The sequence below is a fragment of the Suncus etruscus genome, chromosome 1 (assembly GCF_024139225.1).
Source record: "Suncus etruscus isolate mSunEtr1 chromosome 1, mSunEtr1.pri.cur, whole genome shotgun sequence".
NCBI lineage: Eukaryota > Metazoa > Chordata > Mammalia > Eulipotyphla > Soricidae > Suncus > Suncus etruscus.
Window position 1 is genome coordinate 110817998 of NC_064848.1, and position 27753 is coordinate 110845750.

Below are 27753 nucleotides of genomic sequence, written 5' to 3' on the forward strand. Positions count from 1 at the left end.
TCAGTATGGCCAAACAAAAATAAACCTGAGTTAGCAATGAAGCAAGTTAGGATTTTTACTCACCAAAGCCATGGGGAACCCCTGAGCAGCCTTCGATTATAGGGGAGAGATTAGATTTAATTTAAAGAGCAAGAGCTCCAAAACAAAAAATATTTAAGCTAATGATGAACTTAAGGTAGAACATATAAATGTTGACTTATAATGTGCTTACCTGAGACTTATTAATGTTTTAATGTTACATTACTATAATAAAAAGGTGCTGTGTATGTGTTGTTTTTGTTTTGTTTTGTTTTCGTTTTGGGTTTTTTTTTTCGGTTTGTTTTTTTTTTTTTTTTTTTTTGGTTTTTCGGGCCGATGCTCAGGAGTTACTCCTGGCTAAGCGCTCAGCCAGATACCTTACCTCTAGCGCCACCTAGCCGGCCCCAGTGTGTGTGTTTTTTTAAGTGCTCTGGACATTCTCTGGCATATCCAGTATCTTCTGTGTCTTTTGTTCCTGTCACTGTCTTTCTCTACCCCTCTCTTAGGTGACATATAATAAGAGCTAGTCTTCATAGGCCATGCCAGCTCTAAATTTGAATAGTCATGAGCCTCTCTGGAAAACAAGTTATTAGATTAGGCTTGTCTATGTGTGAAAGCCTTGACTAAATTTAAGACCTCTATAGATCATATGGCATTAAATTATTACATTAAATAACTTGTAACTTTTGGACCAGAGCAATAGCACAGTGGGTGGGACATTTGCCTTGCACATTCCATATGGCCCCCTGAGCCTGCCAGAAGAGATTCCTGAGCACAGAACTAAGAGTAACCCCTGAGCACCACTGGGTATGACACAAAGACAAACAAAAAAATTGTAACTTTTTCAAATTTTATTTGAAAGTTACTCCCAACATGCCCAACACATTTTTTCTTAATTCATATCAATCTTTATCAAATAATGTTCTGAAACAAAACATTTAAGTGCAATTAACCAGTTCCTACTTTAAGGCTATGTTTCTTCATTTTTTCTGATGGATAGCCCCTTCCAACTTTGGTTCATTCCTGTGGCCCACTCATCCTATCAGTGCCTCACTCGTCTAATGCTATAGCCTCTCATTTATATGATTTTTCACTTCTGACCCCCTCAGAATATAGCCTATAGCATATAGCCTGGTTGAGAATCACTGATTTAAGATTATGTTATCTTTCCTTTTGCGGACAAAGGCCTACATGCAAAGTACTAACATTTGTATAAGACACAAATAAAATAACTGAGTTTTCTGGGTACAAAGACAGCATTCCCTGGGGGTATCCTGCAGACCTCCAACATTACTAGGAGGTACCGTTTGTCCCACTTTTTACTTCTACTGGCCGGTGGTTACAAAAAGAATAAAGCTTCTGAATGTTGGAGGAATTAGTGCTTCATTTGGCATGCTATTATAGAGTTGAGTATGGCAGTGGGTCTTCTTCAAACCTCCGTTTTTGGGGAATGTTCTTTGATCAACTCAATTTTTTTTTTTGGCTTTTTGGACCACACCTGGTGACACACAGGGGTTACTCCTGGCTTTGCGCTCAGAAATCACTCCTGGCTTGGGGACCATATGAAATGCACAGGGGTCAAACTGCAGTCCATCCTAGGCTAGCGCGTGCAAAACTCTAATTTTAACATTGTTATTTGGTGCAACTGGTTTTCATGAAAGAACACCTCCCCTTCTCAAAAGTGTTGCAAATTTTGCTCCATCCATCAAAGTCAATGCTGGGAAGTTATTTAAATCAGAACCCATACAGCTCAACAGCAAGATTAGTAGGTATCATTCACTTTTCTGGTTTGCAAAACCACATTTCCTTTCAGAGTTTTTAATCACTTGTGAAACATAATGAATCTCTGCTTTGGAATTCTTCAAGGACTTGGTGCTTCTGCTGACAATATATTATGACAATATTAAATATTGGGAATAGCTCTCTGGGAGACCTATCACTATCACACCACTAAGATGAGCACTTTTATAATAAAAAATATGGTTGGAGGGAGAGAAGTTTCTCCCTAATTTCTCAATAAATCATGAGACAAGCAAATGTCTTCATACTCTTTGGAGGAAAAATGAAGTATACAAAAAATATTGTATTCTTGGTCTGCATGAAAGAAGTTGTGGTTTGGTTTGGGGCCACATCTGGCAATGTTCAAAGTTAACTCCTGGATCTCTGCTCAGGCATTACTTCTGGTAGGCTTAGGGGATCATATATGATCCCAGGATTGAACTCAGGTCAGTTGTTTGCAAGTTACACATCCTACCCACTGTACTATTGCTCATGCCCCAGAGTGAATCTTCACCTTTGTTGGTGTGACTAGCTTGCTGCTTCAGGAAGGAGCAGTGGAGTTAGGGTAGCAGAAGAGTGCAGCTGCTCATGATTCAGAAGAATTATAAAGAGAAACTCTTTCCATAGCCCAATATTTCTAGAAAAAAACTAGATAATAAGATATCCAGATAAGGATATCTTCAAGGAAAAGTCCAAATTTGCAGAATCCTTGGAAACAGAGACACAGTCACCTGTTGCCAACAAAATGTTGGCATGTTTCATGTCCTCCAAATTGGTCAATTCTGTTCTTCTGAAAGGCAGCTAATGCTCTCCTGTCCTTGTGTTCACGTTTTGCCTGCAGACACTTTGAAATGCCTCCTCTTGACCAATAAAAACTTTGCTCTCTTAGGGCCGGAGAGATAGCATGGAGGTAGGGTGTTTGCCTTTCATGCAGAAGGATGGTGGTTCAAATCCCGGCATCCTATAAGGTCTCCCGAGCCTGCCAGGAGCGATTTCTGAGCATAGAGCCAGGAATAGTCCCTGAGTGCTGCTGGGTGTGAACCAAAACCAAAAACAAAAACAAAAACTTTTCTCTCAAGTTGAAAGTAATCAGATATTTAATCCTAGTAGTACTATGCAGTTGATACAATTAACCCAGTGGTAAGCATCTCTCCTAATCAGATCCTGAAAATATCTAATCTTGGAACTTGGGTGATGGCTCAAAGAGCTAGACTATGTAATGTCTTGCATACTGGAGCCTAGGATTCAATCCTGGCACTATGTAGTTTCCTCCTCCCCAAGTACTACTAAGTATGTGTTTTAAAACACAAAAAAAAAATGTGTTTTTATATGATCTCTTAATGAGCCTGACGTTTCTCTTTAAAGTCTCTCATTTTTTCATGAAAATACTTGTCTGCATACTTCTTAATTGTTGACTATCTCATAACTTCCTTTCTATTTTTTGTAACTAGTACTTCTAGAACAGCATTTTCTTTTACTTTGTGCTTGTTTTTCTTGCCCTAAATAATTATAAGTTCCTGAAGGACAAGATATAATGGCATGTCTTGAATCCCTCACCATTCTGGATGACTTGCGTTTCAGTGATTTGTCACATGATTTATGTGGGTGGGTTTAGATTGGATTCTCCCAGAGTCAGCAAAATAAAGTGTTAATGTGCTCTGTTCTAACTTGCCTTGGACCTAAACCTAACTGTTCCATCCCTCAAAAGCAGCAAGACAAATCTCCAAGGATGGGAGAAGCAGCAGCAGATCATTTAGGAGGAGGAATTGTGTGCAAGCTGGTCCTTTCCCAGCATGAGAAATTGCACTATAATCAAGTGGAACTGGAGCAGTGTCCCAGAATACAGATTTCCTATCAGTAGTCTTCAGCCTAAAGAAATGAATCAGTAACAAGCTCAGGACATCAAGGAGACCAGCCTCTAAGAAATCAGGTGCATGCAGCTTTCTCTGTGCCTAATTCCAAGGTTGCAAAGTTCTTGTCTCCTCTAGAGCCAGGTTGTGGACCTGAGTATAATGTCTGATTCAGCTGGAACTGTTTCTGACTATTCATGGTATCCACCTGCATCATTGTAAGAGCCATCTTAGTGATGAACAGGTCCATCTAAATCAGGAGGGTTTGGATGCTACCCCAAATTTCTTAGGGGAAAAAATATTCAAATGATTTATTCAATTCTCCTAAGAAAGCCACCCATTTCAGTTCCAAATGAACCATTCATATTTATAAATTTGATTCAGAAATCACCTCTCTATAGAAAAATACCCAGCTAAAACTAAAAAATTTAGGACCTGTGAATTAAATTCTATTTTTCCCATCTTGAACATGACTAGTTTTATTCCCCTATTAAAACTTGGCAACCTGAGTTCTACCAGGTTACTCATTAAGCAAATAAATAAAAAAAGAAAAAACAACTCTACTATTCAAGCATGAATGTAGCTGGGAATTAAGATAGACAAATGTAAACATATCACTCTCTTAGCACTAGCCAATTGATCAAGCATTATGTTGCAAGAATAAGAAGAGAGTACTACATGAGTATTTGTTCTCAAGAAAATGAGTGATGCAGCCCATCAAAATTATCTGTGAGTGATCACTGCTTTTGTGGGGTGTGGGGCAAGAATTTCAGAGCATTTTTCTCTTTGCTTGAATAACGCTCATATATCATAAGTTTTTCCCACTGGGGAATCATTTTTCAGGGTTTTTTTTTTTTATGATTGTGTTCAACATCTCTCCAGATACAGCAGCAGGTGGAAGCATAGGTATCTGCTTACCTTCAGCCAGTGATTTGTCTTACAAGCTCATAAATGAGTGCTCAGCAGTCATTACCTCTGAGCTTATGTCCTGCAGCTCCTTGTTAGTCACTAGAGAGCATGGGAAAAAGAGCAACTACCAAGACCTCAATTACAGGATCATCCCTCACCACTCAAACAGCACCTCCATGGGGCTTAGAATATTTAAGGGCCACAGACTACTTTCAAGAAAAATAATCTTATAAGATTCATCAGATTAAATCCAGTCATTTAAATATTGGATTAAATTCTGTAGAATTTTAGTTTTCTTTCTCCATTATAAGCTACATATTTTCAAAGAATCAGGTTCCACATACACACCAATTATAGAAGCATGCTTCTGTTTATTAATTAACACTATTTTTCAGGTATTTTAAAATTTATAAGGAATGGGAGGCTGAAGTGATACTACAGTGGGCGAAACACTTGCCTTGCCTGCAGCTGACTCAGGTTTGATACCTGTCACCCAATATGGTCTCCTGGGCTCACCAGAAATAAACCCTGAGTGCAGAAATGGAAGTAAATTCTGAACACAGCCAGATACGAAACCCAGCAAAATTATAATAGGGTATCTGTAAAACATAAAAGGCATTCTTTTGAGTCAACACTTTTACCAAAATACTTATAGGAAGTATCTCTACCTATGCTGCTTCCTGAAGCACCAAATCCTAGTAAAAGCATTTTTTAAGAAAAATATAAGTACATTTTATAGTGCTTTTTAAATGTGCTTTGTAAAGCACACTTTATAAATAGGCACTAATGTTATTTCAGTTATTATCAAAAATTTAAGAAATTGTTCAAAGGGCTGAGTGCATGATCGCCCGAGTATCACTGGTAGAGAACCCCTAAGCACAGAGCCAGGAGTAGCCACTTAAGCTCTACCAAATGTGGGCCCTCCAATATAAATATAAAGGATTGATGTACGGCTATGCAGACACACTCTTTTGATCTGTTTCATTGACCAAGTCCTTTGCAATTTAACTTTATTCCTAATCAAATGTGGTTGAAATTATTCCTAGAGACGTAACAGTCCTTTCTAGGTGATGACCCTTGGGCATTTTTAAAGAATATACACTGTCAAAGAAAACTAAATGAATCATGGGTCCTCTACCGGCATTTTTGTTTTTCAGTCTGATATCTCCCAGATCTCATTTCTCTGAACTAGGGCAAAGTTTGTGTCATGGGCATGCCCACCTAATGAATCCATCTACTTCTAAGCTGACAGAGCCCTAAACATTCCTTCTGGAGACTACTCACAGTAAATATGGATCCTGATGATGTAATTAAGTAGTAATTAAGGAAAATTATAGATTTTAAAGATTTTTCCTATTTTTCTTATTGCTTTCTGGCTTAGGTTAATTAAAGTAACATAAAGTAGAAAAACATTCTGTCGTGGAAACTTTCATCCAAATGCTTTTTAGATTTGTTAGATTAATAACAAAATGAAAAACTTTGTATATCCATGGACTGGGAGATAGTACCTAACATATTTTCAACCTGATTTCTGTTCCCACATGGTCCCTCAAGCATCATCAGGTGAAGCTTTGTAGTTCCGCAGCACCATTGGGTGGCCTGGGCCTTCTCAGCACCTCATCCTTAGGTCCTTGCATTGAGATGCCTGCTTGGTTGTCCAAGAACTGATCACTGATAGAGCCCCCAGGAACTCCTGAGCACCAATTTGAAGACCCAGAACAAACAAACAAACAAACAAAAATACAACATATTCCTGGAGATATGTGACAAAAGCAAAATAATATAAAAGTCTGGTTGTCATGTGATTTAATCCATTTAAGCTTCTATAAAAGAACAGTAGATTAATGACTTATTAAACAAAATCAAGGAAATATTAGCAAATTCAGTGTCTATTCAGGAATAGCTTCCTGGTTGGTAGTGACTATCTTTTCACTATGTCCTCACATGACAGAAAGGACAAGGAAACTCACTAATTCCTTTTATGAAGGCAATTACATGATCTATAGGCCCCATAGTTCTACTTCCAAATACCCTCACATTGAAGATTCAATTTTAATATATGAATATGGAGGAGGTCACACATAGTCATCCTATAGTACCAAATTAGCCAATAACATTGACATTTCCTGGTACTATGAGATTTCTAAAAAATTCAACACCCCCCCACCTTTAATCGATGCATAAGATCACAAGCTTTAAAGCAGGCCTCATCCTAGTGAATTTATACTAAATGGTATCTCTGACTCCAAAAGGGTGAAGATCAGTTGTTGCCCACACATACTTTCTAGATATGAAACTGCATTACATGAGACTTTCCTTCTGCTATCACTAATGCCTTTGTGAGTAAGGATCTATTAGCACTAGACAGTAAAACATATTACAGTGAGGACTCTGTACTTGTCTGCACTAAATGGTGCCAGAGTCTCTAGTCTTGTGTGTATAATGAGGACTTGAAGTAAGAACAATTGGGCCGAGGAATTACAAGTTGAATTGACCTTCATTTCAATTAGTTTAAAATGGTCACACAAAGCTAGTGTCTATCACATTGGCATACATGCTCTGCAGTGGGGCTGTGGTCTCTAGTGTCCTTCTAGCCTCCAACTTCTCTCTATCATCTTTCCTGTTTCTCAGTCTACCCTTGATACTGCCACTGATTTTCTAAATCAGCAAATCGATATCAGATACATTTCCTAATCCAGAGGAGGCATTTTATTCATGTGTCCCATTAATCCCAAATCCCCTAGCACAGCCAATAAGGCTGTTCATGGTCTGTCCCTTCCTCTCCTTATCTCACTGTTGTCTCTGTTCTCATGAATCCACATCTATCTTTATCTACAGGCCTGGGACTTTGGGATGCTGTCCCTATTCCTGTCCAACTTAAAAAGTTCTGCTCAGATTTAGCAGTATTCTTTCTAGCCTGTTCTGATCCTTCCACTCTTCCCTCTGCACCTCCTTTCTCCTATGCACTGGATGTTTGTACTTTTTATTTTTATCCTTTTATATCTACTCAAAACATTCTCTTTAGGCCTCCACTAACTCTACCCCAGGATTTTAATTTTCTTTTGCAATATTTAAGTTATAATTTATAAAGAGTAAAAGTTTACCCTTTTTTATCTGTATCCTATGGGTTTGGATGAATGTGTTTAGTACACAGTTCACAAAGAAGCCAACCCCTTTGCCATTCCCAACCCAGCAACCACACCTTTTGTTTTCCAGCTTTTCCTTTTCCTTTAAGAATTAAGTTATTCTTTTGTATCTTGTCTCTTGCACTCACCATTCAGATAGTTTCATGTCACAGTACAGCATTTTGGTCCATTATTCATTGATAAATAGCATTTTATCGTATAGATCTTCTATAGTTGTTTTTTTTGGGGGGTGGTTTTGGGGCCACACCAATGACACTCAGGGATTATTCCTGGCTATGCACTCAGAAAACGCTCCTGGCTTGGGGGTCCATATGAGACTCCAGAGATCAAACTCCAGAGATCAAGTCTGTCCTAGGCTGGCGCAGGCAAGGCAAATGCCTTACCACTTACACCACCACTCTGCACCAACTATAGTTGGTTCATCTATCCCCTCATGGAGGGACATTCAGCTTAATATTATTTTTGTAGTTTCATATGTGTAAAACTGCTGTAGATCTTTGTAGATAAGATTTTGTATGAAACTAATGATTTCTGGTTCAAATAGAACTCATGTTCAAAGTGGCTAATACCATTTTATATTCCATACATAAGGTTGCAGATACAGATCCCAATATTTATCATTTTCAGGTTTTATTGTTGTTGCTTAATCATGCCAATCTAATAAGAGTATGATGGTTTCTTGTTTGGCCTTTATTTTCATTCTTTCCTTAAAGACAAATACTTTTAAGATCTTTTCATTGTTTTTGACCAATTTTTATAAAGTGTTTTTTCACTGTGGGTTCTACCCTCTAGTATAGTTAACATTTCACTACATGTGAACAAAACATGTGGATTTTTTCAGAACTATATTTTTTCTGTGGTGTGGTAGGTGGTATGGGGCTTGTTTCTGAATCTTTGCTCAGGAGTGTTTTCTGGTAGGAGACCAGAGGTCCATGTGTGGTGCCAGGAATTCTAATGAGTTGGTGGCATACAAAGCAAGCTCCTTAACTTCTCTACTATAACTCTGGCTCAGCCTCTATTTCTTTTTATTTTTTCATTCTTTCCTCATGTTGTTCTGATAAAAATCATATTATTATGATGATCTGGTTGAAATTACTACAGAAACTTATGTCTCTCTATTAAAAGTAAAAACTATCTATTTTCTAAGTCTAAAAACTCAGGCATAAGCAGAACATTAGTACAGAGGATTAAGCACTTGCCTTGCATGCAGCTGACTGTGGTTCAATTCCTGGCATCCCAGATGATTCCCAAAGCCCACCAGGAATGATCTTGAGTGCAGAGCCAGGAATAACTCCTGATCATCACCAGGTATGCTTCCCCCCACCCCCAAACAAAACATAGTCATAACAGAAGGGCTAGCCCATGGTAGGAGGCTTATCACAAAGAGAGAGGAGTACTGTTAGAGCAGAGAAGGGACCACTATGACAATGATACTTGGAAATAATTACTCTGAGCTAGAATCAGTGCTGAAAGGAGGTACGGCAATTTCATGATACCCCTTCAATAACAATATTGAAAACCACAGTGCCTAAAGGAAAAAATGGGGAGAGAGAGAGAGAGAGAGAGAGAGAGAGAGAGAGAGAGAGAGGAGAGAGAGAGAGAAAGAGAGAAGGAAAAATATCTGTGATTGAGACAGGTGGAGGGGCAGAGAGAAATGGGGACATTGACGGTGGGAAACATGCACTGGTGAAGATATGAGTTTTGGAACATTGTATGACTGAAGCTTAATCATAAACAACTTTGTAACTATATTTCATAGTGATTTAATTAAAAATAATTAAAATAAAAATAATAAATGATACATGAACATATATGCAGAAATTCAAATGAAGTTAAAATGTGTACTATTTGGATTAAAAAAAATAGTTATATGCAGTGATGTTTGCACTTTTCAAGTAAGAAAACCAACCAAGACATGATTTATTTGATTTTATTTTTCCATTCAGAGGTCACACTGAAAGTTGTTTTCAAAGTTAATATTTGATCAACATGTTCTTGCTCCTGAACACTTTGCTTGGGGCCTTCTCATATTTAGTTTTCTCTAGTCATGCATGCAAAATTGCATTATTTCAAGTTAAAACATGATATATCCTGTTAGTGGGACTTTGGCTTCAGTGAGAAACTGAAGAGCCAATAAATATTCATGTAATCTTCTTGATAACATATTGAAAAGGACAGCTGGCTCAGGAGGGATCATTTGCCTGGGTTAGTATCTGATTCCATTTACATTAAGAAAATATTGCAAAAAGTTATTATCTACTGGAGGGCTTTGGGGAGTACAATGGAAAGCTGATATTGCACCTGATTGCTTTTGACATTTACCTATTGTAACAAGGAATCTGTGTGAAGATAGCCAAGTGACTTTTTACAAAACACAATTTCAGAAGCTATAAAAGGAAAAAGGGAGATTGCAGAGATAGAATATACTGCATCTGTAAAAATGAGAAACATGGCTTGTCAGAAACACCTGCTTGTAACTATCAACCATTTCTACTGAGCCTGCTGAGAAATTACTGAAAATCAAGTACAAAAGACAGTTGAAAGATATAAAGGAGGGAAAATGTGGTGTTATTGACCATTTTAACCTGATACCTAGGATTGATGCCATGTAATTTAATCAGTTATCTTTTATATTGTTATCTGCTAGTGCTGTAGGAGACAACAGGACTTTTAAAGTTTGTGTACATAAACTATTGACAAGTTTTTTCCAAGTAGATTCTAAATCTCCAGCTGCTACATCTAAATTTTGGCAATATCTTATTTAAATTCACAAAGGTATTTCTAGTTATTAGTGATAAATATGTTAACATACTTTCATTTATTAAACCTCAATAAAATGGTTAATAATAAAGGTTGTGCATAATTTAGAAAGATATTTCAAAAGTCAAAAATGTGGTCATTAGTTTTTCAGCAAAGGAAACCCAAGAGAGAGGGATAGCATGGTTATATTTATTTCATAACAAACTAGTGTCAAAACTTTAAACGCTCAAGACAAAATAAAACACAGTTACTGTGACCACCAAATGTGACATTTTTATTTTTAAAATATAAAATCAAGTGAGCAAACTAAAGGTATTTAAAGAAAGATGGAGAAATAGAAATTGAGTATAAAAAATTTGAAGTTTATCTCATTTGTGAGCATCAAAAAGATATTACAATCATAAAATAAAGTCTGTAAAATAAAAAAGAGGAATAGTATTGGGCTACAGAGATAATGCATTGGGTAAGTTGTTTTACTTGTACACTGTAGACCCAGTTTTAGACCCAAGTACCACACAAACACCCAGTTCCTTGCCAGGAGTGCTCCCTGATCTCAAATCCAGAAGTAAACCTTAAGCACTGCTAAGTGTGATCAAAATAAATAAGTTAGCAATTAAATAAATTAAAAAGACTATGACTAAAACTTATTAGAAATTAAAATATCATGACTGAAATTAAAAATTGAGCATAAATACTATAGGTAAGGTAAAGGAAATCTCACATGATATATATCACAAAAAAGAGAATTAGTTGTTATATTCTCATTTACATCCACTACTAAAAACCACAGCTACATAATTTCTGAGGCTCAGTAAAAACAAAAAATATGGGGGTGATCATTCTTCAGATTGTATTAAAAAATCAAGCTGGAAACTTTAACCCAAGGGGTCCTTTTTGAACTGTAGGTTGCCTATTTAATCCACCCTATGGCTACAAGCCCACAAAAATAAAACATTTCAATCTAGTTTCATGTTCCAGACTAGAGCCTTACAATCAAGTTGTAGCTAATTATAATTCCTAACGTCATTACATTTTTTTATAATTTCTTTATTTAAACACTGTGATTACGAACATAATTGTAGTTGGGTTTCAGTCATAACAAGAACACCCCCCTTCACCGTGCAACCTATTATCACTTTCAATATTTAATTATGAGGGCTTGATTTTGCTTGGGGACTTTGAGGAGGAAGGTACAGAACAAAAAAGTGTAGGAAGCAAGGAGATGGGTCAAAGTGCTGAAGTACACAGACTAGAGAAATGCTTGATTCCCAGCATCATATGAACCCCAAGAATTGTCCTATATAGTCTTAGTGAACTCTGGTGCTATAGGGTTCAAACAGTGAATCTTCCAGACTGCACAATTGGCCAACTGTTGCATGAAGTAACTCTTAAGACCTTTGAACACTGCTTCAGAGACTCTCCTTCCCCAAGGAGAGAAAAAAAAGAATAAAAAGCTTACAAAGTAAGACATGGCTGGGTGTTTAGTTTTCTCCAATCATACAGTTAATATTTTTTTATATAGTGCTCTCACGTTATTGTTGATGGGCCACTCCTCTTTCTCCAGTCTGACCTTCTGCAGATTACAGATGGCAGGGAAACAAAATTCCTCTACTGCTGAGAATGACTCAAAGGTGCTAGGGTGGAGAGGAGCATGCTTTTGGAATATGCAGTCCTTCAAACACCAGCTGCTCTACTTTGGGTCTTGCAGCTCAGTTGGCTATGAATTTCAGGGAAGACTTTTCATTTTGGAAAGCTCAATTTCACAGATTGCTAGCAGAAAACAAGTCATGCAGTCTGCTTAATTTTGCCACCAAAAAAGTCTTTTTTTAAATATCAAATGCATGCTTTTCCCACAGAAAAAACTCTTTTGAAGGACACTGTCATGTTCCAGGAAGACAAGCAGTAACTGAATGGATTTGTCACAAATGGACATTATTCATTCAGGATTTCAAAGAGTACAGAAGGAAAATTAGGCAGATAGATTAGTACTGTATTTCAGTTTCTGAAGTCAGGAAACCAGATCTAGATTCTTCAAGAATTAGAGATAGGAGCCTATTGTGACAATGGTTCTTTCGTTGTTCCTATATGTTCAGTGTTAATCTAGAAAAGATTGAAGGCATTAATCAAATCTGGGATTTCAATAGAGAAACTGTAATGGGGGGCATTAGAGGGACCACCATTGATAAATCCTTTTTTCTTCCTTCTCTTTCCCTGGATCTAAAAGAGCCCTCTTTTCCTCAATGCTTTTTCACTAAGGAACCTCTCCTATAGACTCTTCTCCCAGGATGGTTTCTTTTTCTTACCACTGAGACCAAATCTACCTTCCCTCTACCATAAATTTTCCATTTGGGTTTTAATCATTTGTATAATTGTCTGTAGTCTTCCCAACTGGTCTGCTAGTTTTCTGAGGACAAGTCCTCTGTGTTATTTCATTGTTATCTTTTTTTTTTTTTTTTTTTTGGTTTTGGTTTTGGTTTTTGGGCTACACCCAGTGATGCTCAGGGTTTACTCCTGGCTTTGCACTCAGAAATTGCTCCTGGCTTGGGAGACCATATGGAAGATCAAACCACAGTCTGTCCTACGTTAGTGCATGCAAGGCAAATACCCCATCGCTTGCACTACCACTCTAGCCCCTCATTGTTATCTTTCTTACTGAGATTATGCTATGCAGAAATTGTTGTTGATGGAAAATTTAATTCATTTAATACCCCCAAACCACAATTCTAAAACTAGTAAATAATTTTACAGACTATTCTAAGAAAATCAATAACTAGAAATTTTCATTCAATTAAAAGAAAATAATTTCTCATACTAAGCACAAATTCTAAACTCAAACCTACTTCCTTTGCTTCCTTAAACTAGTGTTCTGTTGTTTAACAGTCACAAATTAATGGAAGTGTAAGCTAATAGGATTTTGTACTATTGATTGCCTTTAGATTATTTAATTTGGTCACATGCATTTCAGAAACTTCTTGCTTCTAATTTTGACATGATTAATGTAGAATCCACTTCTTCTAATACTGCCCTCCATATACAAGTCCACTTTGTAAGATCTATTAACAAGGAAATAATTAAATGTTAATATAAGTCATGAGCTTTCCCTTCTCTGAAATGAAATACAAATGAAACAAGTAAGTATGAAGAGAAATAAAGGAGACAATCTACTACTCCCTGCCCTCAAGATAGGGCAACTAAGAATTCAGGAAAAATCAATCCATCAAGAATTCTCTCAAAGCAAATAAAATCTTTCATACAACCACTTAGTTATCTTTATGGGACTAACCCAAGATAAAACTCAATAGGAGCTAATTGGCTGACCAGTAACTAAAGGACTTCATAGACCAAAAGGCCAAAAAGTGAACTGAAAAGTTCATTGCTTCCTATGGTTTATGACTAGAAACCCTAAAAATCAAGGTCTTTAAGATGAAGATAATATCAAGTCCAAGCACTATTTATGTACATTGTACTACAAATATGGTTGTTGAGCAGTGCTAGAAGAATCAACGCTTCTACAGGGAAACAGAAATATTGCAGAACAAATTACAGTTGTGTTATTTGAAAAAAGAAAGAACAATAAAAGATGGGTTTTTTTTCCATAATTTATGGGATTTACAATTAGATAAATTTCTAGCTTGTGGTACATTTTCTCCTTTCAAATGTCAGTGTGTCCAAAGCTGCATGACATATTACAACTTTTCCCCGAATATCTGTGAATCTTAAGTGCACTGTGTCAGGAAGACTGATCCAAAGCCTTGATTTATGTTGATGCCTGACAGATGATGTCTGGAAGGCAAGCCATCTAAATGGACCGCTCTCAGCAGTTACCTTAGTCATCAATTCTCAGAGTACTAATGAATATCATTCATCCCAGTAATAGAAACCAGGGTCAGAGCCTCTTCCATGCCCTGTAATTCCATTAGTAATGCACAAAAAGCACTTAGGTCATAAGCTCGAAGACCTTATAACTAAGCAAATGGAACTGCAACTTTTTCAGAGGGAATCTCCTCTGAGAACACCCCTTGTCAATCAATGGCAATTTGCACATCAACTTATGGTGTACATATATACATAAGAAAAAAATGATAAAGTAAAAGTGGGCTTGTATTCAGCCACCAAATATGTCAAGTACTGTTTTATTATAATTAAAAATAGAAAATAATTTTAATAAACCACTTCAGGTATTTTCACCTGATAGGGACTTTTTTTCGTTTTATAGAGATATAGTTTTAAAGTATGTGTATTCATTCAGATGTTATGTAAGTCACTTGATCATTCTATAATTTCCATAGCATTTTATTTTACTTTCATTTTATTTATTTAGTTAGTTAGTTTTTGGTTTTTGGGTCACACTCGGCAGCGCTCAGGGGTTACTCCTGGCTTTATGCTCAGAAATCGCCCCCGGCAGGCTCGGAGGACCATATGAGATGCCGGGATTAGAACCACCATCCTTCTGCATGCAAGGCAAATGCCTTACCTCCATGCTATCTCTCCAGCTCCTTACTTTTATTTTTTATCTTGAATTTTATTCATTTATTTTTATTTTACAAACAAGATTAAAATGAAAAATGACCTTTGAACTAAGAGTTGACACCACAATCAATTCTCTTTATAATAAATTTTTTTCTTGAACTCTCAAGTAATATGTTTTTCTAATTAAGTATCTTCAGTCATTTCTCATGATTCAAATTGTTTTTTATTTGACACATATGCAAAAATTTGGGAGTGACCCCCAATGTTCAAAGTCACAGGCATAAATTATTCCTTATTTGACGTTTTTGCACTTGTTTTCTCAACGGTAAAATAAAGATAATTATAAACTACACTATTGCCGCAAGAAATTAAAATAAATGCCAAGCACAGTGCCTGGAAACTACCAAGTACTAAGTTATTGTTGCTGATCACATAAAATTGTGTGTGTGTTCTTTATAAAATATGGGGCTTTGTGCCCAATAAATTCTCAATAATCCAATAATCTAAATTGTAATAGAGGGGAGCAGAAGCACAGATAATTAAAAGCAGAAAATCATCCAAAAGCCATTTGATAGTGTTTGAAGAACATTGTAAAATTTCATTTTAAATGTGTTTTTAATACCCCAAAAAAGACCTAAAACAACTTGGGCCGGAGCGGTGGTGCAAGCAGTAAGACGTCTGCCTTGCAAGCTCTAGCCTAGGACGGACCACAGTTCGATCTCCCAGCGTCGCATGTAGTTGCCCAAGCCAGGAGCGATTTCTGAGCGCATAGCCAGGAGTAACCCCTGAGCATCACCGGGTGTGGCCCAAAAGCCTCCCCGCCCCCCAAAAAATGACCTAAAACAAAATGATGGCACTATGATGAAGTCTTAAATTTGTAAGTGTAAAGTCACTTCAATTTTCTTCTATTCTCATCTACTCTCCTTCCCCCCTCTGCTCGCCTCTTCTTTCCTCCACACTTCTGCCTGTCGAAAGACAGCTATCACCAAGATCTCACATGAAGCAAAGTTCCTGGCCACCCCTTCCTACCCTGTGGTCATCAGGACCACAGGTGAAGTATTTATGATTCTCTGCTTAGGCAGGCTGCTTACTCATAACAGCACCAGGTACTCATAAAACAAATACTCAAGAGGAAGGAGGAGACGTTCAAGTTGAGAGAGGCAATGTGATGCACTTGTTAGAAACAAGGGCTCTGGAATCTGACAAATGCTCAAAATCCCGATTGGCCTCTGTGAACTTGGGCAAATTGCTTAACCACTTTGTGCTTCAGATTATTCTAGTTCAAATAAACAGTTTATGTAATTTTTTAAGGCTTAAGTTAAAAATTTGTATAAGTTTACAAAGGGCAGAGAGTATCTGTGTGTGTATACAACGTATGTATACAGTGTATAATGAAGAGACTCATATTATGGTGGCTTCCCTTATATGTCAGCATTCTTCTACAGAAACCCACAAAATATTTTTGTGACAAAAGAGAAAAACAAACAAGAAATTTTTTTTTTTGGTTTTTGGGCCACACCCGGCGATGCTCAGGGGTTACTCCTGGCTGTCTGCTCAGAAATAGCTCCTGGCAGGCACGGGGGACCATATGGGACACCGGGATTCGAACCAACCACCTTTGGTCCTGGATCAGCTGCTTGCAAGGCAAACGCCACTGTGCTATCTCTCTGGGCTCACAAACAAGATTCTTGACCTCATCTAGTGTCTAGCATTCCTGAAACACATTTCTTTTTCTAAATAAAGCAGATTCCTCAGTTGATTCATAAAAGATATAACTTTGTGTAAAACAAAATATTGTTCCTTTTTTGAGCAGTCTTAGTGTTTCTCCCATTAGAAAAAAAATAGGCTGGACACAGGCACACACTTTAATATAAATATTATTATTTAGTGCTATTATTTAATAGCAATAATGATATTAAACATGAATAATATGGAGATTATCCTTCCGAATGATATTAGTTAGAAGAGGGATAGACATAGAATAATCTCACTCATTTATAGGATAGAAAAATACATAATAATGTGGTTATAAGATCCAGTGACAATGCAGAGGAAGGCCAGGAGGACCAGTCCCTGATAGAAAGCTTGCCATAGAGTGGAGAAGTACAATTAGAGTAAAGAAGGGATCACTATTACAATAATTGGAATTGATCACTCTGGCTAGTTGGGTGGAAATAAAGAAATATACACAGTATCCCTTCATTAATAATAGTGCAAACTTCTGGGAGAGAGAAAGAAAGAGAGAGAGGAGTAAAATGCCTGCCCCAGAAGCTGGCAGGGAGGAGGAGAAGGTGTGGGGAACAGGGATTTTGGTGGTGGAAAATGTCTCTGGGTGAAGGGTCTTACATTTTAAGACTAAAACTCAGAGAAGTATTAATGATATTAAAAAAAATCATAGTCTTAAAAAAAAAAACTGGGGCCAGAGCGATGGCACTAGAGGTAAGGTGTCTGCCTCGCAAGCACTAGCCTTGGAGGGACCACAGTTCGACTTCCCCCCTCCCCCAGCATCCCATATGGTCTGCCCAAAGCAGGAGCGATTCCTGAGCACATAGCCAGGAGTAACCCCTGAGCATCAACAGGTGTGGCCCCAAAACAAACAAATCAAACAAACAAAAAAAAAAAACTAGAAAGGATCTTTTATTTACTTTTTGAGGGGAAAGAGTTTCCAAAACAGTTTTCAGGTTACTTGATGGAGATGGAGCCTTTTCTTGCAATGTTTGGGCCCAATAGTATTGAGGGTCACCAGATCTATACTAAATAGTGCTCAGGAGTCAGGTGGTTCCAGGGATCAAACTCAGGTCCTTGTGCAAAACATGTAACTCTGACCCCTGAGCTATCTATCTCTGACCCAAGGAAAGTTAGTATTGATGGATCAGGTTTTTTGTTTGTTTGGTTTGGTTTTTTTGGTTTTTTGGTTTTGGGGCCATACCTGGTGAGATCAGGGATACTCCTGGCTATGCACTCAGAAATCACTCCTGGTAGACTCAGGGGACCATATGGGATGCCAGGGATCAAACCCAGATCTATTCCGGGTTGTCTGCATGCAAAGCAAATGCCCTACCACTGTGCTATCACTCCAGGCCCTGGATGGATTAGTTTTTATATGCCAGGCATTCTGCTCTTAGTCACTTTGCATGTGATAACGCGTTTCATTCTCAGAAGCATTCTTTGAGGTCAATGATATTATTATTCCAATTTTACTATGGAAAAGCAAACTTGGAGGTATCAAGTAACTCCGAAGGTCACAGGGTAGATCATAATGCACATAATATGGCCAAAAAGAACATATCATTTATTGACTACTACATTATTAAAAATGAAAGGGATCAAAAAACAGGAAAGAAAAAGAAATTTCACTCAAATTCTATCTGGTCACCAAATACTTGCAATATTCCTAACTTTTAAAATACATAAATGAACGCACTATTATAACATTCCTATTTGAGAACTAAGTTGTCCAAAAATATTTGAGATTAAATATTTTGTCCTAAAACTGTAAGGTGATAATGTGCTTTGTGTAAGGTGTTCTTAATTAGTCATTCATGGTTATGGTAAATAAAAATGGTTTGAACTTCCAGTGTGATGAGTATTACTTCAGAAACACAAGCTCAGCCAATATTTTCATATGCTATCTACAACCTTTCACAATAGAAATATGATCCAGGGACTGGTTCATTAACTTGCTGATTGTCCTTCCTTGCTACGGTGATTAGCTGATGTTCTACCTTTCACCTAACAACTATGAAAGATTGAGAGTTCAGGAATTGGATTGCAATTTCAGAGTACACTGAAAGGTGTAATGTGCCTTTGCCTCTTGAATCAGATTAAATCAGTCTCAGACTTCCTTGGAGAGAGCAACAAGTCATTGAAAGGTGACTTCTTGGCCAAGGCTCCTCATCTTCAAAGGGGAAAGAAAAAAATATAGAGCTCTAGATTGTAAATTCCTTGAAGGAGATTACATAGATACTATGAACAATTTACAATCACTGGAAAAATGATTTAGACAATGTTTTATATTAAATAGAAATCAGCCTACTAGAGCATCTAAATTCCCACCTGGCTCTCCCCACTCATCTAAGTAAATTAGCAAAGAGAAAAATATGTTTCATTATTCTAAAGAGATACCATGTTTCCACAGTTTAATTTCTCAAAAATGAGAGAACATCTTATAGTCAATGGAGTGGCATGGTTTATCCCTTTTTAATTATTCGTTTCTGTAGCACATAAAATAAAGGTGTTTCTGGGGCCAGAGTAATAACACAGTGGTAGGGTGTTTGACTTGCACATGGCTGACTCAGGACAGACCTGGATTCGATCCCTGGCATTCCATATGGTCCCCGAGCCAGGAACAATTTCTGAGCGCATATCCAGGAGTAACTCCTGAGCATCATTGGGTGTGGCCCAAAAGCAAAAAAAATTAAAAAATAAAAAATAAATGTGTTTCTTAGAATATCGGGCATTATCTGTCATGTAAATCCATCATGTTCAGATATTGGCAAGATCTCAACACCACCAAGTATATTCAGTCAGAAATATGTAAGGTAGATGAGTAGGAAACTGGTCACAACCTTTTCACCAACAGAGAAAGAGAGAATGAATTTTCTTGTCCTCCCCTCAGTAAAATAGAAATAGATAGAAATAGCATTCTTTTCCTTGTAGTATCTTCCCAAACTTTTCATAATTGTGTATAGAGTACAAACTCTTTAATCAGAGTTGCATGTCTTAAACTCTCAAATTTTCCTATATATTGTAATTTCCTGATGGATTGTTTAATTCCATAATACTATCTCCTGCTAGAACATTTTGATTTATAAATTTGGGGGTAAGGCCCCAAAATGTGTACTTTTATCAGCTGTATCAAAGTTTGCTAATAACCTGGCCTCATGTTTGAAATTACCTGTCACTACTAGAATGTAGAATCCTGGTCTCAACGATGTGCACAGACCTCATTCAAAAAATTACAGTGACTTGCAAAGGCAAATATCATGACTAAAAGAGTTAGGGTATTGCATTCTTTCCTGTGGGGCTGGGTCTCAAAGACAGAGCACGGTAATGCCCCTGATATCAACTTCTGTTGGGGATTCTTTTAGCTGTGCCCCATAAAATCGGACGCATCATTGATGGGAGTCCTGCGGATCGCTGTGCAAAACTAAAAGTGGGAGACCGGATCTTAGCCGTGAACAGCCAGTCTATCATCAACATGCCTCATGCAGACATCGTGAAGCTCATCAAGGACGCGGGTCTTAGTGTCACCCTTCGCATCATTCCTCAGGAGGGTGAGTGCCCGAGCCAGGGTCCCGGAGTCCACCTGGCTGCTGTCAACGTGATGTCAGAGTGCCTGAGGTTGACTGTTATTTCCACTTGCGTAAAAACTCACACACTGCTGCAATGCATATCCCATTGGCTCAGTCACAGATTCATTCAGAAATCAAGTTATGTGACATTGGAGATAAATCGTGTGAATCTCCAGGCATCGGGGTTATTCAATCATTTCCTATGGTCTCCGGAGTACTCTCTTTATGATTATATTAAGCCAAAACCCATTCAACAGAGAAGATAGTTACAAGGTTGAAGAGGAGGAAGTAAAAAAAGGTGGGGGCAACACATTCATGTTAACAGGAAAGCTCTGGAGGATTCTTCAAAGTCAGATTGATTTTGAAAAGCTTGAGGAAGTTTTGTGGGATAAAGAGAGCTCATTTAGAAAATGTTGCATCTGATAAGAATTTTCAATTCCCATTTAGCCTTTAGAATTTCTCTGTACAAGGACTCCCCCCTGAGGCTTAAGAGTAGGAAGCAACAGAACTCACACGCCTTAAGGGGCCATGGAGTTTCATAACATAGTCTCACTAGAATCTTCCCATTTCCAGACACCCTGGCATCCTTATTACTTTGTTAAGGGCATTTGAGAATTCAGGCCCTGAAGCTCTCTGATGAGTGGACCAGAATGCTCCAGGAGGAAAGCAATGGGCTCCTCATTCACTTGGATCCTTGTTCAATTCAGTCTTGAGATTTTATCTTGGGACTCTGAATAGCAGCATCACTTTAAGTAGAAAAGTCTTTTTTCACTAACAGAAGTTTGTATCCTCCCACCCCTGCCACAGAGGACCTGTGGTCATGTTTGAAGACATGTAGGGTTGTGAGGCCTGGATGGTCATGCTACTGACACGCATTGTGGAGCAAAGATGCTGAGAAACATTCTATAGTGCTCAGGTTGATTCCTACAGCAGAATAATCTGACCAATTATCAGATCAATGGTGCTAAACTTGAGAACTTCTGATATAAGCAAAAAGGGAATTTAAAATTTGGTACTGTGAGAAAAAAGGGGACAAGGGTTAATAAGAAAATGCTTGTAAATCAACTCATTTTGTCAACCAGACAAAACAAAACAAAACAAAAAGGACTGTTTTTTTAACCTATTATCTGCATTATATAAACTATTCAGTGGAAATTGACTCTAAGATTGCTCACTAACAACAAATTTGCTTTTACATTTTCTTAGACTTATATGTATCTACCTAGCTTTTATTTCAATGTAGAGAGATAACTACAGTGTAAATTTTGAGTCTATTGCAATGAAATTGAAGTGACAGTTTTAACAAAGAGCAACTTGATAAACCTTCTAGCAAATGTTATTTTCTCTTTCTGGAGAACCATGGAGTCCAGAGGTTTTTAGGCAATAATACTAGCAAGGAATTGGATGGGGAACATATTAAAGATATCTGCTTTGTGATAGTATTTGTATTATGTTTAGTTCTAATCCAACCTGTGGAAAACTGGAAATGCTTCTCTTTGGAGAATTGCTAATGGCTGAAACATTTTCTCACAGCAAACAATGCTAAAAAAAAAAAAAACAGCATGTTTTTAAGCTCACTCCTTTGCATTATCTGTTTGTAGTTTTAATAGATTCTTTGTTTTCTTGTTTGGTTGTTTTGTTATTGTTGTTGTTGTTGTTGTTTTGAGGCCTTCTAAGTGATGTTCAGGAGTTCCAGAGCCCTACCTATGTTCTTCGGCTAACTGAACAGTGCTTCATGTAAGGGCCTGAGGATGCAGGGCTGCTCGGCCCTGAATTTCTGATGACACCCTGGCCACCCCAGTGTTTCTGGGGACCTCCAGAGTCATACCCAGTGATACTAAGGAACCATGTAGTAGCCAAGAATTAAACATAGTCAGGTGCTGTATGTTCTTTGGGCCCCTTTATCGGTTCTTTTAAATAGTGATCTTGTCTTTGGACACATGAGAAAACATTGTTATTACCTTATTCAGCAACATTTAGGAAGAACCATAAAGAATTCTGGTTAAAGGGGTTAAACATTAAGCTGTTGTCTTTTAAAACTACAGAAACTGAAATAACCACAACCCAACTCACCTGAGGAATCAAAGTGTTATGACTTACTGTCTCCTTTAACTTTCTCAATACTAACCTGATTTCCTTTGCCATTTTGCTTCCCCATTGCAGAGCTCAACAGCCCAGCCTCAGCACCCAGCTCAGAGAAGCAAAGCCCCATGGCCCAGCAGCACAGCCCTGTTGCCCAGCAGAGTCCTCTGGCACAGCCAAGCCCGGCCACACCCAACAGTCCTGTAGCCCAACCAACTCCTCCTCAACCACTCCAGCTACAAGGACATGAAAATAGGTAACATTTTCTTTAGTTTTCTGATTCTCTGTGAGGTGAAGGAGGTGCAGAGCAGAAGAATTTGAGACAGAACAAAACATTGGCAGATAGAATGGTTGTTCATAAAATGAAGTCTGTGTGTACTTCTGTGTGGTTTTGTGGCCACATGTATTTTTGAACGTGATTTTATTAGTAAATCTATGTACAACACCCTTCACTAGTGCATATTTCCCACCACCAATGTCCCCAGTTTCCTTCCTGGTCTCCTCCTTCCCTGCCCTCTCTTGCCTGCCTCTGTAGCTGATATTTCTCTTTTTCTCTTTCTTTTTTTTCCTTTTAGACACTGTAGTAGGCAGTTCTTGTCCAGAGTGATCACTACCAACTATCATTTGGGGTGGGGGGAGGGGGTTGATCACACCCGGCAGCGCTTAGGGATTACTCCTGGCTCTAGGCTCAGAAATCACCTCTGGCTGGCACAGGGCACCATATGGGATGCCAGGATTCAAACCACTGTCCTTCCACATGCAAGGCAAAAGCCTTTACCTAAATGCTATCTTCTGGCCCTACCTACTACCAACTATCATTATCATAAGTGACAGAAGAAATTTTACCGAAGAAATTACAATGAATAAGAGTTAGCTAGTAAAGACCGACTAGACCTGGTAAGGAGCATATGCACAGGTCCTTTGGTTAAAGATTTGCACATATGGGGTGAGGAGGTAAATTAGTGAAAACATTAAGTGGATGACAAGGGAAAGAGAATGGGAGCATGGTTTTTGATAAAGTCAATTAGCACCCACTTTAAAGGGCCTCGTAGATCAAGGCTTCTTTTTTGTTTGATTGATTTGGGTTTGTTTTTTTTTTTTTTTTTTTTTGCGTCTTTGAGACCACACCCAGTGATGCTAGGGCTCTTCTCTCATAAATTAATCCTGACTGTACTAAGGGATTATTTGCAGTGTCAGGGTTTGAGCCCATGTTAAGCACATATGGGAGCTGAACTGGTAACACAGCAGTACAGTTGCATGTGGCTGACTCGGGACAGACATGGTTTTCAATTCCTAGCATCCCATATGGTCTCCCAAGCCAAGAGCAATTTCTGATCTTAAAGCCAGGAGTAGTAACCCCTGAGTGCCGCCAGGTGTGGCCCCCCCCTAAAAAAAAAACAGAAGGCGCACAGATGCTTTTATATCTTTTCTACACTTAACACTTTTCATCCAAAATGTGACAAAGAAGCTATTGCTGCCAAAAAGATCTCAGATTTATCACTCAGTTGATTTTGAGTTGACTTTTGGTGTTATTCATTTGAAATTCTTTGGCCATTGTCAGTTTTTTCACAGTTTCCATATTCAGCTATGTGACCACAATTTAAGAAGCTAAATTGTAGAGCATTATCTTAGAGAGTTTAAAGGATTTGATATTTATTTTAAATCTCGTGGATTGATTCACTAGAGAGATTCAGAGTACAAATAACACTGATTTGCTTTTTTCTTTTAAAAATAAATTTTGGGGGGCTGGAGTAATAGCACGGATGATAGGGCATTTGCCTTGCATGTGTCCAACCCAAGTTCTATTCCTAGCACCCCAGAGCCCTCCTGCTCACCCTCCCCAAGCCTGCCAGGGGGTGATTTCTGAGCAGAGAGCCCAAGAGTAACCCCTGAGAATCACTAGGTATGCCCCCACCAAAAAAATCTTTTAATTAATTTAGTTAATTTTTTAATTTAGCTATCAAGTAATATAGTTGAGTTATAGTTGAGTTTGTGGTATGCAATTTTCTAACACCAATTCCATCACCAGTGCTAACTTCCCTCCATCAATATTCCCATTTTTCTCCTACTCTCAACCTGCCTCCCCAATAGATTATTAAGTTTGGTTATTGTAGATTGAATCTGAATCTATTTTGTTGGTTCTAAAGTTCAGAGAATAGACTGATTTGAGAGAAAGGCAGTTAGGGTCAGTGTGCTTATTAATGGCCCAGTGGTAAAAGTGGTGTGAAAAGGGAGAAAGAATAAAATGGTGGTACATGTTTGCATTTTTACAGCATTTTACTGTATACCTTCCATTTATGACCTAATGAGTCCATTTTACTTCAGGAACTAGAATGAATAGTTAATATGAATAGTTTTATCTTCCAGTAAAGGAGTGTCAATAAAAACATCATTGCCTTTTCATTGGTCACAGGAAGACTAGGTTAGAGCGAGTCATTAATGAAAGAGAGGAATCATGTTTTCCTCTTTCAAAAAAAAGAGCAATGTTTCTTAACACAAAGCTCTTCCCAATCTTCTCCATAATACTAACATTTTCTGAACATTTGCTTCCTATCTCTGGCCTCCTGTAATGGTGCAGATGAGGTGACATACTATGTCTGAGTCCCAGAACATCCTGTGTTCATCATTCGCACTGATTTCGAGCAAATATGCTTGCCATGCCACAGGTGTTCTCTCCATGAATTCCTGCTCACAGTTACCACAGTGACCCTTTCCTCTCGTAGAAAAGTAAATGTCTGTTGTCCTTGGCTGTTTATGATTTCACTATGTTCTGTGAAAACAAAAAAAGACTAATAGCCATAAAGCACAATGTGCGGAGGTAAATATTTAGCAATCTGTAAGAGTCCTGAGTAATTAACCCAAATGTGTTTCCTCTCACCCCGCGTGCTTCGGACAGATTGTACTGGCTTTTCCTGGGGTTTATTTCAGGCTCAGGTAAAAGGACCTGAATGCATCAGCAATCCCTCAATCAGCTTCAAGTTCTTCTTGAATCTGTTAATTCACCTCCCTGCCACAATTCCTTTCTTCCTTTTTCTGAATCAAACTCTCCTCGACATAGACACTTGCTTCTATCCTCAGGGTCAGTAATCTCATTGACCTGATCACGATTTTTAATAAATCACCAGCCTGTGTACACAGAGACCTTAGCTAGTTTTGCTTCTTGAAAGTGTCCACTCTAATCTTGATTCCTTTCCTGACACTCAGGTTTCATGGCTTGACCCTTTGTCAAGGTGGCCTGTTTGCATTTGAGGGAAGAGATTAGATAATTGTACAAATACCAAAACCATTTTCTTAGCTGCTTTTAAAGGTGATTAAATTACTTTCTCTGTTGCTTTTAAAGGTATTTGATGGAAAATCTTGACATATTTTTAGGTTAGAATTGTCTCTAAGACAGTAAATAGGCTGCACAGGAAGTATGCATTTCCTATTATTTCATGCTTATAAGAAGTGATCATTTTCATGTCAGATTATGCCCATGTTAAGATTATAACATGTTAAAATGTCATAAAAAGGAGCCAATAGATAGCTATGGAGCTAGTGGCACCTGCCTTTTTTCTGCCTGCCAGATTTTCAAAGCTAACTCTTTTATTTTGTTTGTTTTGTTTTTTGACTCCTAGCTTTGCACTCAGAAATTACTCCTGGCAGGCTATTAGAACCATATGAAATGCCAGGGATCAAGCCTGGATCGGCTGCATGCAAGGCAAACAACCTGTGGGTTGTGATATTACTCCAGCCCTCATCAAGACTAACTCCTTATCTTCTACAAGTTTCCCACATAGGAACTACAAAGTTTTTAGTGTTCAGTAGCCCTGGGATATTTCTGTCATCTGTGTGGTCAAAGGATAGAAGTCTGGTGGATTACTCTCCCCTGTGGTTTTCTTTTTTTTTTTTTTTCCACTCAGCATAACTTTTATTTCCTGTGGGCACTTTAACATACAGACTGGAGTCTCTAGTACAATGCAAAATAGACATAATGTAAGTATGTCATACTTGTGGGATAAGTTTTTTGTTATGAATGTCAATGTTTTTATAGTTGCTTTATTAGATGTGAGCATGCATAAGTATATCTCATATTTTATACATACATATACACGAATTCATAAAAGTTGTGAGAATATTAGAACATGAACATGAGATCATCTGGGATCAAATCTAGGCATTGACACCTATAAGTGATCTGCTCTACAAACTGAACATCCCTGGCCTCCTCCTCCTCTTTTCTTTTCTCATCTTCTTTTATCTTCTTTTTCTTCTTCTTCCTTTCTCCTCTTCTTTTCTCTTCTTCTTCCTTTCTCCTCTTCTTCCTCTTCTTCCTTCTCCTCTTTCTCTTCCTCTTTTTCCTCTTCTTCCTCCTCCTCTTTTTCTTCCTCTTTTTCCTGGCACCCTGACTTTTATGACCAGGCACCTAAGTCCAGTTTATCACACTGCATGTTTCCCCAGAATATCACTAAGGTGTAGACCCACATGGCTGACTCAAGAAAAATCACATTTCTGATCTGCAACATTGAATCATTCAACCTGTTTAGACAAGAGTCACTGGAAATGGTCTTAAGATCCCTTGAGCACTGATTAATAATATTTCCCAAAATAATATAAAACAAACAAACAAACAAAAATAACATAAAATGTCAATCTTCTTTTATTTTTTTAATTTCTTCTGTTCTTTTTTCTGTCTTATGAAGTCTTGGTTTGTATTCCTTTAGACTCTGTACACTTCCAACCATTTCTTGTATCTTAACATTCTTTTAGGTACACTTAGGAAACAAAAGAATAATTCTAATGTGAGAATAAGGAAATCATTCTTCAAGAGATACATTCATTAAAAATAACAAGATTCACTTGTAATATATTCCAAAACTGTGTACAAATAGCAGAATTCCCCCTCACCAGCAAGGATGCTTAATATTGGGTGGCATCATTAAGTGACAAGGTCAATACCAAGAGCATTGGATATTGTCTTTATGTTATGTAGATGTTGATCTCTAAGCCCTAAAGTTGCAAGGAATTCTAGGCAAAGGTTCACATGATGTAAAATTCCACAATAATGTTCTCTACCACATGAACATCATTTCCTAGTCCCAGAATTTGTTCAGACTATAAAATTCTGTTAAACTTTGTCATTGTGCAATCTGGTTTTAATATCTCTAACGGCCCATTACTAATGGAATTTATAGCTATGAAGGGTTACACAAATGACCTTCATTCATAAGTAAAGGAACATTACTGAGGTTGTTATTTTTTAATAATTCTGAATTTTCCATAAAATAATGCATTTTACAAATTCAGTGAAACATAATTTTTGTTCAAGCCAATGTAGTGTTCACTTAACTTTTATGAGCAACACTCATAAAAACCTCGTAGATTTCTTAACAAAGAATTCTTCTTTGTGGAGTTCATCATAAAGTCTTGCCACCTGGCACTGGTATAAGATGAAATTTAAGTCCA

General features: G+C 37.7%; 1 protein-coding gene across 2 annotated transcripts in view; it reads left to right on the plus strand.

Annotated features, from left to right (window-relative positions):
• The window catches only part of MAGI2 (membrane associated guanylate kinase, WW and PDZ domain containing 2), a 1487205-nt gene that overhangs the window by 1393872 nt on the left and 65580 nt on the right, over window positions 1-27753 (plus strand). For both annotated transcript variants that reach the window (XM_049783101.1, XM_049783109.1), the window contains 2 exons: window positions 20023-20208; window positions 22390-22564. In XM_049783101.1, the coding sequence (XP_049639058.1) occupies window positions 20023-20208; window positions 22390-22564 (361 nt within the window). The remainder of the gene's footprint in view (window positions 1-20022; window positions 20209-22389; window positions 22565-27753) is intronic.